We start from the raw sequence: 16,274 nt of genomic DNA, 5'->3' as shown, positions 1-16,274 counted from the left end.
AGTGGAGCCGTTCAGATGATTTGAAAGTCAATTTTACTCTTTTAAATGGAGTACTATATCTTTTATGTCAAAACATGGAAGAATATCAAATTTTGAGTAAAAAAGTATTGACCTTTATTAGCCCTAACCTTAATAACTAACGAGTAATTTTGTTTTATTTTTTGAAAATTTGCTTCACCTTCCACCGACTTGTATAAATATGTCATAAGGTTGAATTTCAAACTTGATATTATGTAAAGACAATGTTCAAAAAATAAAGCGAAATTGTATCTTAGCTAATGAAATTTAGGGTTACTAAAAGTCAATACCTTTTTACTTAAACTTTAATATTTTTTCATATTTTCATATAAAAAATGCAGCATTCCATTTAAGAAAAACAAGTCGAGCTTCGACTCTTTGGAACAACTCTACCACAAACAAATAAATAAATGCACTACATTTGAAACCTCGCCACTCTGTACATAATTTTCAAATTAGGCATACCAAAGGTCGCCGAAGGGTTAAAATTTCTCAAGGGCCATGAAACTAGCAATTGGTCCCTTATCGACGATGGAGTTGAAAATGCCACCTTCGTGCAATCTGAGGGTTAAAAGTCAATTAGGTATCTGCCCGTTTAGAGGAGGCGGATGGATAGCCGTTGACCCACAATTGGGTAGTGTCGACGCAATCAACCTACAGCCGGTTATGAGCTCGGTTTCATCACTAACGATCCCGGGTAGCCATTACACGCGATGGGACACTAATCGTCTGATTAATCGACGCGAGGGATAACAGATGGAAGAAAGAAAATACCGGCAATGCGCCTGTACGAGGGGACTGCTGACGGCGGAGGGGGATCAGGCGCCAGCGGAAAGAGGCGTGTTCTGTATGGTTTTCTTGTCGTCCCTGCTGCGAGCCTAGTCGAATTTCTGTCTGATCTCTGGCGTCCGTTCGCGCGTCCAACCAGTCGCGTTTCTGCGTCCGGATTCGCCGTGCGTCCCCGTTGCGTGTCTTCGATATGCTGAACCGGTCGCGCGGATCGAAAGGATGGGCATGCCTGGCCCAAGGTGAACGATAGCCACCGTTCTATCCGTGGAAACGGCATTGTCGGCAAAGTCCGCCGGAGTTGTCGAACCTGTGCAAAACGCGTGTCATCTTATACAGGTATCCCCTTTGTAATACCTCTGCCAGCATCCGAAACAGTGTCGTGTTGGGCGAATCTGCAGTAGACGTAACAAAGGACCAGTGGAAAACAAGGGTCGGGTTCCAAGTGATCGCTATAGTGCAGGAGTTCTTTCATAAGCTCTTTCTAGATCTATTCGCTATCTAAAGGCTCTGTTGGGTTAAATATCGACAATGTTTCAATTGTGTAGTGTAAATTGAAAGTAATAATTTTGTTAGTGTTCTTTCAACTCGCTTGCGCAATGTGACGATCATTACTTGCGCAGAGTCAGGTCTGAGGTCTTTCGAAAGTGACACTATTCGGTTTGAACCTTGCGCTTCTTTAAATACCGACAGTACAATGATTCCTTCATTTTCGCATTTTACACTGAAAGTGATAATTTCGTAAGTCATTTCTATAATGCTTCGATTCATTTGCGTTACGCGTTGATCTCTATTTGAACAGAATCGCGTCTGTGGCCATTTAAACGCGATAAATCAAGCCTTGAACTTCTCTAAATGAAAGAGTTCGTGTTTAAGGAATAGAGCTCCAATTGCTCGGATAGATTTACTTCCTTCTGTACGCGATGTCATCCTTTTCTACGTCTAATTTGATCTTCTCTTTCATCGATAATTTTTCGATGCTTTTACGCTTTACTTTTACCTTTTTTAAATGTCATACTTTTTCAAATGACAGGATCCGTGTTTGAAATTAGAGCTCTAATTTATCGAGCAGGTTCATCTCTTTCTATACGTCCTCAGAATAGGTTTTTAAGCTCCGACTCCGAATTTATATGGGCAGATGCCATTTCCGTCTAGTTTGAGTTATCGTCCTCTTCTTTCCTCAGTAACTCTTGGATATCTCCTGGATTTGCATCGTTAAAGCGTTCTTCTTTCTCGAGATACTTAGCAAGTTCTTCTATCGCCTCGTTTTGTTTCCTGCTGCATCGATTACGTTTGAACCGGGACTAAGAGTGCCTCTTCTGTCAAGCACTTCTTATTGATGTTTTCATGGCGTTCATGGGTTGATGACGCGAAGGAATGTCTGTTTTATTCTGTGTTTGAACGAGACCATGCTGCAAGTAGGATATCCGGTATACGTGTCATTCGAATGATTAAGTTACGTATCGCAGATTATTTAGTTTCTATTACTTTTGTTTTTCACGCAGTTGTAACCTCCATGTATCTAAAGTCTGGTTTAATAATTTTATTCATGACTCGTATTAAATTATGCAGATTGCGCAATTAACGATTTGTTATACCTGGCAGAAAGCATTTGATCAAGATCATCAACATGATTGTTGTAAGAATTAATTTTGCCTTAAGCATGAAAAATAGCATTGCATATATTAGCAGATAAGATAAAACTATTCGCGGTGTTCCAAGAAGACATTAACACAGTGAAGACAAAATCATTTAAAAATCTTTTCATTAGGTATTATATCAAATAGTAGGCACACTCATTTTAGTATATAGCATATTTTGCACACTATCTTTTTGTTTCTCGCACGATGAAAAACATTCGACTCTGGTTGCTGAAAGGACTATTTAAACATGCATTAACGTTAACAAATGATACAATACAGATATATAATATCACTCAAAGACGATAGAAAACCTAGCGGTATTAAGAAAACTATTGACAAAATGATAAATACTACAAGTGATACAAATCAGTTCACTATCTTTCGATACCATTGTCGATAGTACGTTCAACAATTTAAATAAAAATAGAGATTACCAAATAAATTTTCTCGATCTCCAAAATTATGCAATCCTGCATATTCAATTTTTAATTAATAAATTTGAGTAACAAGTTTTATCACCGTATTCGACTCTAATGACAATCCTTATGAGGTCAACTATACGAACGGTTGGATTTACGTTGTTTATCGCATACTTTCTGCCAGGCGTGTGAATTTCAATAAGTGTCTGGACACCAGACAAATTTCGATAAACTGCCTGATAAACTATTGATGATGTAGCGGTGCGCGTCGAACGAGGATCACCTGTGCCGCGAACACCGAAACGGACAAATAGGAGTAGAAACTGTTGCCCCAAGACTGTGGATCCTCGAAATTTCCGCCTTGGAAGTCGTGACACCGTTTAAAATGTTACCTCTTCGACTGGAAAAAGTGGATTGAAAAGGGACAATTCTGGGGGAAAATAGAAATCAGTTTTTGCAGCTCGGTAGGAGCTGATTTCGAAGAATCTTCGGAGGATAGAGGTTCACGGGCGCTCTAAAGAATAGAGATGGGGGTCGACTGTGCGCGATGAATTCGATAGAATCCCCTGGGACAAAGGAACATTACGTGCTAGTGTCAAACGGCAGTGTCCTGAACGGGCGGGAGATTCGGAGGACAGGATGTGATGCCATCGAACGAATCAACGGGGACTAGAAACGAATCAGAAGGTAAATTTTTGATCGGAAACGTGAACGAATCAGGGAACTGGAGATTTAACCGTCAACTGGTCACGTGGCAGACCGATTGCACGTCTTGTTGTAATTTCTATGCTTTTAACCTTTCAACCGAATGACTCGCATTTTTTACTGAATCTTTTATGCAAGATATAAATTATCATCATGGATTGTATGAAACATACGCGAAGTAAAAATATCTTTCCTTTGTTAAAAATTGAAATATGTTGAAACTAATGTAACAATATTCTAAAATTTCTATTTGACGTATTCATTTTCCCATAAATGCATAAAATGTGATCGCAACTATTCATAATCGTAAGATTAAAAGGGATCATTTTATTTTATATTAATTACAGTGTTAATTATTGTTAAAAATTAGTGTTAGATTTTTTTTACTTCTTGCACTCCACCACGTGATATTACAGAAGCATTAGACAATCATTAGATTCACCAGTTCAGTGGAATGCATCTGTTATCCGATGAGTCTTTTCAAAGAAATGATTATATACATATACATACATTCATTATGAGTACAATGGAAGTATTGTTATTTGTTTCATGGAATATACCGAGTTTCCTGGAATATATTTTCGATGGAAATGTCGACGTATTGCTATTAAAAAAATAAATTATTCAACATTAAGTAGTCTTAGTAAAAAGATCGTATAGTGCAGCTAGGAAATTAATTTCAATTAATAACAATCCTTGCTTGATTTTTCAACTCTCATGCTTTCTTAAAATTTCTTTCCCAAAGAGGCTCATGTCAAAGAGTTCGCATTAGGATGTTTAACAATTGAAGGATGTTCTTTGAAGGATAAGCTTTTAAAATAAATGAATATTAATAAAATAATATTTCTGGTTAGTTTAAGCAGTGATCTCGAAAGTAAAATAATTGATTTGAAACATCAGGTTTCAAAGTAATTGCTAAAATGCATTAATGCATATAATGCAATAAAAAATAGTTTAAAGACCCGTTGCATGGTCTTTTATAAATCAATAGACCTTTTAAGCGATCTTTTAACCACGTTATGCGGGATAGTACATTTTTGAATCACGTTATACGGGCTCCTATTTTACGTTGGCACGGTTAATATTAACACATCGGCTGCGTGCACGACCACACATGTGTGACACGGCTCTTTGTCCATTTAAATATTAATTTTGATAGCGATCTATTTAACTACGCCGGAATTAATGGGACTCTATAGGACCCGAAAAAGTTCAAAGATCAATCACCCTAAACGTACAAATGAGATACTGAAGAAAGAGATAGGAAATTTTTATAAAACAGAAGATATTATGTGTCACTGTATGTGTAAATCAGCAAAATTTTTAAGTCAAACGAAAATAATGGAGTTTTGCGTCAACTAAATTGTGAGACAATAGGATCAAAAATGTAATTCTAGACAAAATTGAAATATTACTCTGCTAAAACAAAAGTGATTCTGGTAAAAAGGAAAAAAGTATTGTTACAAAACAGAAAACTGCGATAATAGTGACTTCGAGTAAAGACGTTATAGTGTAAAGAAAGTTGTAGTAAAGTACTAAATTCGTGAAGAAAGTGTCAGAGATTGCAGCTCTCGCGAGGACGGCGGAAGCGAGGAAAACAAGACTGGGAAAAGTAGACCAACGTCGATACTTTGAATGTCGCGGTGAAATTAGATCAAGGAAATTAATTCTCTGATGAATGAGAATGATGCATGAGATCATTAAAAACTTACTATCGCTGTTACATGGTCTCATTATATAAAATTTAGTGATAAGAGTTCATGAACTGTTATGAATATTCTACACGCACTTATTTATCAGTTAAAATTGAACATGTGAAGAAATATTGTTGCTTTGTAATTCTTTCCTGTTTCATTTGCTAAACAACCATCGCAGATGAATTGAATGCTTGAATAGGAAATGAAGAACGCAACGGAATGAAGGAAACGAGTTACAGAAGCAAAATATTTGCGGGAGAAAGTAACTTCGAAAGTAATTTCACGCGATTCGTGATTCCTTTCATTGAGTCGTTAACAAATGACATTAATACCGGAACTACCGAATATTGAAAGCTATTTTACTACAGTGACAGAAACATTCAATTACAAAAAATACCGTCAAAGAAGAAAATTTATCCGATAACTCTTAATTATTTTATTATGAAAATTTATAAATACAATTAATTGTATGATTTCGTGAATATCTTGTTAAAAAGATATCCAGATTTTTTACACGCTTTTTTTTTAGAATATACGTTGAAATAAGTAAATTAACAAATGTGTCTTTATAATTTCAACAATTAGTCAACCTATAGAATAAGATCCAGAGATAGTCAAACTTCCAGGGATTAATATTAACTTCTCGGAGTGAATTTTTGAGGTCAAACAAAAATCGTATAATTTTCCACTCCATAATTTTCTGAATTTCTGGATCGGAGACCTTTTCTTGTTAGCCAACGACCTAATAGCTCAGGAAACTTTGTCCAGCGGTGTTCAATAATTGCCGTGCACGTTATGAAATCGAGGGAAGTTTGTTAGAACGTTCGGAAATAATTGCTCGAGCTGGCAGACTCGCGTTGCCGCCGCACAGAATAAAGAATTCCAAGAACAAAGATGTTAGATAGAAGCGCGGACGTTACGTGATCGCTAGACATAGACGCGCCGGAGAAATGAGACAGAGATTCAGGTGAACACTGGCGAGGTGAGGAAGTAATAATATTAACCCCTTGCCTTAGGATTTATTTTCAAAGAAAGTTCCGTGTGCAGACAATTTAATTTAGCGCAACTCTGTCTTTATTTAATATATTTGTATAAGAGACAATCTAAGAAAATCTTTTATTTGAAATGACCCCAGAAACCTCTCATTTCCTGATTGCAAGTGACTTTTGGGAAACCGTGGTTACTGTACGGTGTCAGTCGGAGACAGTTCTTGATGTCTCGGAAACATCAAAGTTTACAATGGCACGTGAAAAGAATGACGTTTTCCAGATGTCATTGTATGTCAAGGGGTTAACTTTATAAAATAATTCGTAACACCTACGGACGATCAATTGCAACTTTATTATAAACTCGAGTATTTTGTGTATCGCATTGGGCTTTGGGAGTGACAGACCTCAAGACGGAAGGTAAATGATATAAAAGCATAACAATAATCATTTAAATTGTAAATGTCTCCTTGAAAAGTGTGTAAATTATTGTAACTATACTGTTCGTTTTTCTCATATTTTATTTAAATATAACACTTTTATAAAATATAGGAGAGACCGATCACGCTTGCAACTCTTTGAATTTAGAACGCATAACACGTAAATGACAATTATTGAACGAACCTTTTACCTACTTTTTTGAAATTGTTCTGTTACAGCGGTTTCGTTGCGCATCAAGGAATATCAAAGTTGTTAATAAAGTATGGGAAGCCGGGAAAATGTTACAACCGACCCCGATCCCGGGTTGGTTGTAACACAGCATGGAATTCTTTATGTACCCAGTCATTACAGCCATAACATCGGACCAATTTGTCATTAAATTTGCTTGTGTTATAAGATTCCTAGCTATCTTTGCATGCTTTTATATTCATAGCTCCTTTATTAGGTTTTTAAATTTTCGTACGAGACATTTTAAAAATTTAATTGTGATAATAAAATATAGCAATTTTAAATTTATCGGTTAACTTAAAAATACAGACACTTATATAAATTATAAGGTTAAGTAAATTAGGCGTAGAATAACATGCTCGTTAATGCAATTAATACCATCAATATTTGTTTAGGTCACATGAAATTAGGAATCTAAAACAAGAAAGAATAATATATTTGTCAAAAAGTTAGCTTTTAGGTACCGAAAAATTATTGTCTTCCTTATACAGGTGTATATTTCGTAATTTACCGAAGTGTGATTAATCAGTGTTATCCTAATAACATTTTATATTATATATCCGAACAGTGTGATAGTATCTATCATATCTTTTGAGATATTTACCGTGTTATAACCGAAATTAACATTAGTCATATAGCATTAGACTCCTGTATAATTAAATAGAGAATATCGAAGGATATATCTTTCTTAAACATTTAGCTGTGTTTGACAAGTATACTCGACATAAAGAAATGCCAACATATCGTGTTTACTAAAAACAGATGTCTGCTTAAGAAAAAAGTGGGAAGTTTCTGAAAGGTGATAATTGACTGAGAATCGTCGCTTAATTTCTTCTCCTCCGGCTTATTTTTTAAAAAATGAATGAGCAAAACATTCTCTTTTTGTAAGGTAATTATCGCCAATAAATAGATTATCGATGCGACGCTAAAAACATGAAAGAAGAAAGATAGTTATTGTAAAATAAAATATCTAGAATCACTTTAATAGTTTTAACTGTGACAGTGTTAATAATTTCGTTGCACTAGGGTGTTCATTTTATTTCCAAAAAATGATTCATCAGTTAGTCTGCTAAAAAGTTTTGTCCGACAATGTCATTTCAAGTTTCAATACGCGCACATATGTTTATTATATATTTTTTACAAAGGACGGAAATTACACAATAAATATTAATTAATGTATGAAAATTATAGTATTTTCTTTCACTTCACACACGCACAGGACTTTTCTTATATAAAGGACATGTAAAGAGTGTAATGGAAAGGAAGGTGTACGAATCGCAGGATCTTCATATAAAAACGACTTTTTTGCATATTTTTACAAATCAGTATATTAATTCAAATGTTAGATAATGCCGAGAGAGAGAGAGAGCGAGAAAGAGAGAGATATGATAAGTAACGGTGCAACCGGATGCATAAATATAAATCGGAGTGCTTGGCTCTAATGGTAAAACCTCACAGTTGCATCATTGTACCATATGGTGTACTCCTGTTGCAGAGATCTTTCGATATGCGTTTCACAGAGTGTATTATAAGCTAAGATTCGAATCTTGCATTCCAGAGAAATAATACATTTGATGCCGAAAAGTGAAAACGTTTATTCGGAAAATATGGTAATGCGATTTTTATTCTTGTCCAGTAGCTTCAATTTATTCAACTTCGCGCGATACTTCCAGTGATTTAAATAAGACATAATTTTCATATTTTGTGTGGCATTCTGACGTTCTTGCTACTACCGCTGCGACTTCGAAAAGAGCTATTACTGGACTGATATTTTTAGTTAAATAAAACATTTCTATGTAAATTGCAAGGAACAGGAGATAGATAAAAATGTATTTTTTCGCGGAGTCTCGGCAACACATAAGAGATTATATAACAGTGTTTCTAAATTCTTCTGAAGTCTTTCATAGATTTGTAATTTTTCTAACAATTTCGTTAGAAATGCGTAAATATAGCAATCTGGTTATTATTATCTAATTATGAACATTTCACAGAAGATAAGTATGTAGGTAGGATCTTTATAATTTAGGATCAAACTAAGATATACTTTGAGATTATTATGAGTACCAATATGCAATGTCGTCTTTTGATACTTTTACAAAATTTTGTTTTATGTCAAATTTAATACAGATCAAGTTCAGAATAAACGCACAATATATCAGTGAATTTAATCAGTAGGCTACGGATTTTTGCGTAAAATAAAAATTACCTACATTTGTCTCAAAAATCACTTAATATTTTTTTCCTTTCTTTAATGATTTTAGCAGATTGAATGAAATGTTTCGATACACTTTAACTGTTTTATTCTACTAATCAGAAAATGTGCTATGCGATAATAAATCACAACCACGAACAAAGTGACAGTATTTAAGATCTGAAACTTAGTTTTCAAGTAAAAAGAAAACAACGTCGCGCAATGTTATCATTGATATAACGCACAAGATTTTTCTTCCGAAAAATTCCAATAACAGCCTTACAGGCACTGCATCAGAATAAGAAGATTCCTTGATTTGTACACCTAGTAATTTCGCGACCGGCTCAATAGAATATCTGTAGCCGTCAGAGCGCGAGCAGAGTCACCAAAAAGCTTTTTGGTCAACGAAGCGAAAAGACATTGCGACTGATCGTAAAGTTTCCAACGAACTTTCGGCCCCGATCCGTTCCCTCTGTTCGGTCCCCGCTCCTCGATAGGATTATCCTTCCCTCGAAACGTGCCAGCTAATTTCGAGAAATAGCTGCTTTTTAATTGTCCAGCAGTCCCCTAGGGAAGCGCCGAGATACCATTGCGTGCGTGACTACCGTACCGTTGCATTATGCAACTGAAGCGACGATTTAATCGACCAGAGACGGCTTACACTGAATCATTCCGAGATTACCGCTGGGACTCGAGTTAGAGTCAAGGAAAAGCAACGAACAATGCTTTTGATATCGATTATGCCCCCCTGCGATTAATGCCCATGCGAGTCTAAGATTCCCTAGCCGATTTCTTTCTTCTCCTAATCGTAATTTCTATAGTTTTCGCGAGCTGTGCTAACGAACGAAATTATGAGGCTGGCCGGAAGTCATTGAGATAAGAACTATGTTTTACTGATGATAACCTTTGTATAGAGCTCGTTCGGCTCGGTTATGACAAACACGGATAGAACCATTCAAATTTGTCATACAACGATGTTTCATAACTCGAAGTAACTTCTAGTATGTTTATTGATATTTAGATAAAAACCAAGAATAAACTATATTTTTATGTTACTATTTTTTATTACTTCTAAGACAAAAGTATACGAATATGGTGTTTTGTTCAGTTTTTGTTTAAATATTAAATGATCCTTCTTTGGATTAAAATAAATCCTCTTATTGGAATCAATATGGTTAATAATTAAGTTTTAGTGACACAGAAGTAGGATTTAAAATGAATTATTTTTAAGTTTGTGTAAAAATGAACCTGATCATATGTCAAACGAAAATAACGAAGTTGTAATTGAAGACAAATGTAAAACACTACCGTTGTAAATACCCTTCTTAGAAATATTGAAATGTACTATGTAATGGGTATATTTTGTACTTATTTAACAAGGAAAATTAATATACAGTCACTCCCATTAATATTCGGAAACATTTTAAAATGCAATACCTTGCCTAAAACTGGACTTTATAATGACTAAAATATTTTTTAGAGATCTTAAAATCGCAATTTCTCAATTTTCGTTGCAGGCTCAGATAAAAAGTTAAGAAATGAGAACTTTTGATTCGTTTTCATCATTTCAAGTAACGGCAATATAGAAAAAAAGATATTTTAACTGTTGTCTAGCGAACTAGTTCTTATATTAACTAAATAGTATTCAAATAATTCAGTCCAGTTTTAAAAAAGTTGTTACGTTCTCAAAGGTTTCCGAATATTAATAGAAGTCTCTCCAATTTTTGCTGACATCGGCAGCTATAAAAACGAGCTACGAGGCTCGAATCATCGTATCTCCTTTTCCCAAATTGACCGCTTCTGTTTATAAGCTGAGGGACAATTCGAGAGAATTTACTATGCGTATAATTTTACACTTGCTCTGTGAACAACACCTTGCCAATAAATATCGTATGGTTCTGAGTTTATTTCCCAATGTATTTTAAGGAAACCAAAATTTTGCTTGTAGCAAAATCTTCGCAACGTTAACGATAATTTAAAATTTCTTATTTTTTTTTTGAGAATTGAATAGCATATATTGCCAATCATTACATTCTGCGAATACACTGTTGTTTCTTCAATGAACAGTATTTGCAATTGAAAATTTTGATTAAAAGGTTCTACTCACGGGTCCTTAAAACTGTTTTTAGCGAAGCTACTTTTATATTTTATTTTTATACTCCAATTTGGTTCTGAAAATTTGAACAAGTGTTGTACTTTGTTGAAAAAATTATTTATTGACTATCCGCTTGTTTTTCCGACTAAATGGTCTTTATTACCGCTGACTAGGAAACCAGAAAGCATTGGGTTGAATGGAAAGTTCGTTCCATTTTGTGTCAGAAGATAACGATCCTACTACTAATGACTGTCATTAACCTAATTTTAGAGAATATCTTTAGACCACTCTTCCTACTATATCGTAACAAAAGTCCGCGTAAAAACTATTTTCTATCTGCCTTTGAACAATTGTAAAAAATTCCGTAACAAAATAGTAGTACCTCTAGCTATGAGGCGTATTGATTAGATTGCTGCATTTATTTTCTGTTTGCTGTCATTATCTGTCTACTCTATGACGCGCAGTTTAATAAATCATAACCTTAACTACCCATAAATATTGCAAACAAACATTATAGCTGTAGGAAAGATCATTTTATACATTTTTATAACCATACATGATTTCTTAATTGCAGATCATTATACGAAATAAAATTTTTCAAATCAATTGCAAGAAACAGAAAATAAAAAAAACAAAGTTTTTTTCCTGACCATCACACGCTCAAATCTATTAAGAAAACAGAAATTTTTAAACTAATGTAATAAAAAATATCTTCATTGTTAATAATCAAGCGACAGTAAACGCTATAAAAAGGTCTAAAATAGTATAACAGCGTTCTAAAATTGTTCTAATATCTCCACAATTTTGCATTTCACCTATTCGTTTTTATGTTAATTACATAAAATTGACAATCTAATCATTACCGAACAGTGAACATAATAATGCTTCTGTTACAAAAATATTTTTAGAGAAAATTGAGGAATGTATAAAATAGTATATGTATAAAATAGTAGGAATACATTGTTCACATCGACACGAAACTACTGTATATAAACGCTAAGTTTAACGTCTGTGCGAATACGTTTGATCACAAACTGTATGGTTCTGGAAATTATCGAAGCAGACGTATCTAACTTTTCCCGGACGCTGAACAGCTTATTCACATTCGGTACGGATTCGATATTTTTCTTTTTGCCGGATATATCAGATTGCGTAAATTGTTTCGAGTTTTACGGGTACCACTAAAACCAAACGAGTATTTTCATTGGCCACGTGTCCCGCGCGTTTTGGGGGCAGAGTAGTCGTTCACGATTTATCGTGAATCAAAGTCCTGGGATTATCGCATGCCTTCGCTAGGATCTAATAAAGTGATATAAAAATAGAAAAAAAGAAGTGGAGCAGAGGCCGCGAGCGGGTAGGACGGTTTTAGTTGCCGGTTCTCGGAATGTTCTTGCGTCGACGGGGATCGAGCCTCGAAATGAGTCAAACTTAAACAACCGTGGAAAAATGGTCCAGCTGTGCCGGGCCATGCACAGAGCTCGCCGGAAGTCGCTGCAGCCGCGGCCGCGTCGATTCTTTCCGACACTGACGTTCATGTTTTAGTTCGTCTACCCGTCCGCCGGGAAACAGAGACAAGTATAACGTGCACAGATATCTGTATGCAGTGTCAACTTTGTGCAAACGTTCCGAAGTGCGGGAAACTTCCGTCCCGCGGCGGAAACTCGAGCGACGATCGATCCACGAGTCTTCGGTCCACGGAATACGTGTGATTTTAGTGATATACAAGCGGCAATCCAGTTGACGTGCACCTAGTTCCCCCCCTCGTTGGGCAGGGATGATCCATGGATCAATATCTCCTCGGTAATTTCAGTCGAAACTGATGCAAAGTGACGAGTGATTTTTAACAAAGCTTAACTTGCTGTATTGACGTGAAACAAAGTCGCATAATGAAAATATACGATTCTAATAAATAATATTTATTTCACGAATAAATCTTTATATGACGATATTATTTGCTCAGATTTGAAAATTAATTTATACGCTAATCTATTATATTTTCTTAAGTTAAAATCTAATTGACGTTGTACACCTTAAATTTTCAATTATAATTTGATTAACAGAATACTTTAATTTTATGAAATTTTTGTGGTGATTTGCGCGGCTGTAAAAATGTCAGAATTAGGTTAGATTGTTTTTAACGCGTAAAATGTCAGTAATCAATCTCGAAATTGCCCACAAAGCTAAAGTTAAAGAGTTTGAATTGAATACATGATACTGCAACTCCTTTGCATTCCAAACATCCTAGTAGAATTCAGTTTGTTTGAATACATTGCAACAATAATGACTTTTAAAAACTGTTAAAAAATTATTCAGCTATATGTGACTTACGCAGCATTAAATTACGTCACGTTAACGAACATGAAATAAAAATCGATTACAGCGACGACAAAAATTGACAGATCGACACAACATTTTTGGTAAAAACTTGACTACATTAAAGTTGTTGAAATTTTGCGAAAGAAAGTCGGACAGCGATTCATCTGGACTCATTTTAAAGGTTGAAATTTCTGCATTTTTATCTCTATGTTGCTTTTTACTTATGAAAATTTTGTGCAGCAGCTCGCGAGCGGAAAAGTGAAATGTCATACTTGTGACGTATCTTTTAATCAAAACGCGATAAAATGGTAATGAATATTCATACATTAAATTTATTGAAATTGTTACACAGAGAACATAATAATTTCCAAATTCATAATTGTTTGAATAGTGAACAAAATATTTCGAGCCCCACAGAGACGTTCAAACTGGAAAAATAGTACCATTTTTCTCTTTCCGGTGTAGTACAACATTTTTGTAAAGAAACAAGCGGAGGATGTGAAAGTAGATACTTTTGCCAGTAGGATGTTGTAAGTAAGCTGCCGCATGAATTTTCTTTGCGAAATCATGATAATTTCAATGTGGTCAACGTTTCATTTGCGATTTAATGGTTTCTCAATTCTAATCATCAACGCAGTTGATTTCCTTGTTCTATGTAGTTATCTAATACATTACAAAAATAGAGTTTGGAAAGGTGAAAGTAAAATTCTAAACTGTAGAATGCATGCAGGTAACTTACCCATCGATTTTTTCTCATAAAGTTAGAACTTTGATATGACCGACTTCTCAACCGAGATTTAGCGATCCTGTAATTTTAATACTCAACTTTTTATAGAGTTACTTAATGGAGTCTGTGGTAACAAAATTAAAGCTGGTAAAAATAGATGCTTGTTTAAAATGAGTAACTGATAGTCCGATTTATTCACGCAATTATAATCGCTTAAATATCGGCAACTTTTTATCCAAAGAACTTTCAATTTTAATATCCATGTGTCGGTTTTCTTTTGGCACATAGCAACTTAATGCATTTTATTAAAAAATAATCAGGGAAAGTCAAGTTCTACTTTATAAAATTTTTATTCAGATATATTTTTGCATTTCCAACCTGATCTTGATTCATATAAAACAAATTTAATGAAAATAAAAGCCTCAACCGATAAAACGATTCCACGTGGACTGAATTTAAGACATGTTAGTTACTTTTATAACTCCGTAAATTTAATATTATTATTTCTTGTTCATTACAGTTGTTAAAGTTAACTTTTGGAAGTTTGTTTCGAAAGTGTGTGAATTGTTGTGAGTATACTGTATGCGATTTATTTTCTTTAATTTGATTGTGTTTAAATACAACACTTTGATAAAACATATAATTTAACAAAGTATCTCGACGTTAACAATTAAAAGCGAAAAAGCATTTTGAATCTAGACCATTTGTATTATATGTTGCACAAGGATCCGCAATTTAGTCATAACAGATCAACGATTCTTCGAGTTCTCTGAATAATTTACGTAGTACCTGAATTATTGTAATTTGCAGCAGTGTCTGGCGAGGCAGTGCACGTCGGGAACACGGCGTGGCCAGGAGAAAGTGAAATCTTCTGGGTGCAATTTTCTGCTGGAATCCTTTGAGGTGCAGCATCGCGACAGGATGACGAGGAGCAGTTTGATCTTTGCGGCGATCATTTCTCTTTCGTTGGCCGTTTCTGAGACGCGATTTAAAAAATGCTGCCCGCCGGGAGAGGTGTTCTGCTGCTGCTTGACCACTCGGCCGGAAGTGCGCTGCGTCCCGGCGAAGGAGAACGCGTTGGAACTTTACAACGTGGATCACGAGGTCACCGGCCACGGGATTGAATATCCGATCTGCGAGCAACCGGAGGATGTCAATACGCTCCTCCTCTCGCCGCTGAACAGCACCGATTTTCTACAGGTAGGAGACGGATTGGCCGTTTTGCCATTAACTCGGTGCCGCTCGTAAATTTTCGAAGCGCACCGAGCTAAACGCGATGAATAGAATTGATCGAGACCGCACGACCTCTTTCTCCAGCCCGTTTCCAACATCGACGCCTTCTATCGATTATTTTCCATCTGACGGCTTGTTGAGAATGCTCACCAACCTCTCCGCAAGCCGCTCTTTATTCGAGATTTTAATCCCTCTGCATTGAGAAATGATACGATCTTCTGAACAGGGTATCCTTAGAAAGTGAGTTATCATCGCTTCGTTTGGAAATTTTTGTATGACGGAGGTACTTCATTCGGATTGGTCAAAACCTGATATTTAAATTTGCGAAACTCGATTTCGATACTTTATCAGCTTTTAAAACTCTCGAAACCTGGAATTTTTATTCCTTTTTTTAAAGGAGTGTCCGTTATGTCTGGATGCGTATGATATGGATGATCGCAATAGATCGGTGAAATCGTACCAATTAAAATGTATCTAAAGTCTAAACACATACTGATTGGATCATTGTTACTCAAATCGAAATAATAAATACGTTCTGTTACAATATTCTCGTAAGTTGTTTGTACAAGTTATTATTTACCTGGATTTCGAGAGTTTGCAGTCACAGAAATAACACATTTCGAGAACTCGAAACTTTTTGAGTTTCAAAGGACTTCGAGATTTCGAGGTTTCGATTACCAGTGCTCCATTTAATGTTGCTGCGGTCGTTGCTGTTTGTGTGTAGGAAGTTTTAAGCTGTTTGGAATTGATCGTGGAGTGGCATTTATTGCCGAACGCTAAAATATGAAC

The 16,274-nt window shown here is 35.3% G+C and overlaps 1 protein-coding gene across 3 annotated transcripts in view; it reads left to right on the top strand.

Annotated features, from left to right (window-relative positions):
- Nucleotides 1-915: 915 nt before the first annotated feature.
- Nucleotides 916-16,274, top strand: part of LOC144476553 (G-protein coupled receptor Mth) — a 55,656-nt gene continuing 40,297 nt past the window's right edge. The window contains exons 1-3 of one of the 3 annotated variants that reach the window (XM_078193650.1): nt 916-1,143; nt 3,126-3,553; nt 15,066-15,452. In XM_078193650.1, the coding sequence (XP_078049776.1) occupies nt 15,174-15,452 (279 nt within the window). In that variant the 5' untranslated portion in view covers nt 916-1,143; nt 3,126-3,553; nt 15,066-15,173. Of the gene's footprint in view, nt 1,144-3,050; nt 3,554-15,062; nt 15,453-16,274 lie in introns of all 3 variants that reach the window. The other 2 variants (XM_078193648.1, XM_078193649.1) reach the window with 2 other exon arrangements.

Source organism: Augochlora pura, chromosome 10, assembly GCF_028453695.1.
Source record: "Augochlora pura isolate Apur16 chromosome 10, APUR_v2.2.1, whole genome shotgun sequence".
Taxonomy (NCBI): domain Eukaryota; kingdom Metazoa; phylum Arthropoda; class Insecta; order Hymenoptera; family Halictidae; genus Augochlora; species Augochlora pura.
The sequence above is the reverse complement of the archived record's forward strand: the minus strand, read 5'-3'. Positions and strand labels throughout refer to the sequence as shown.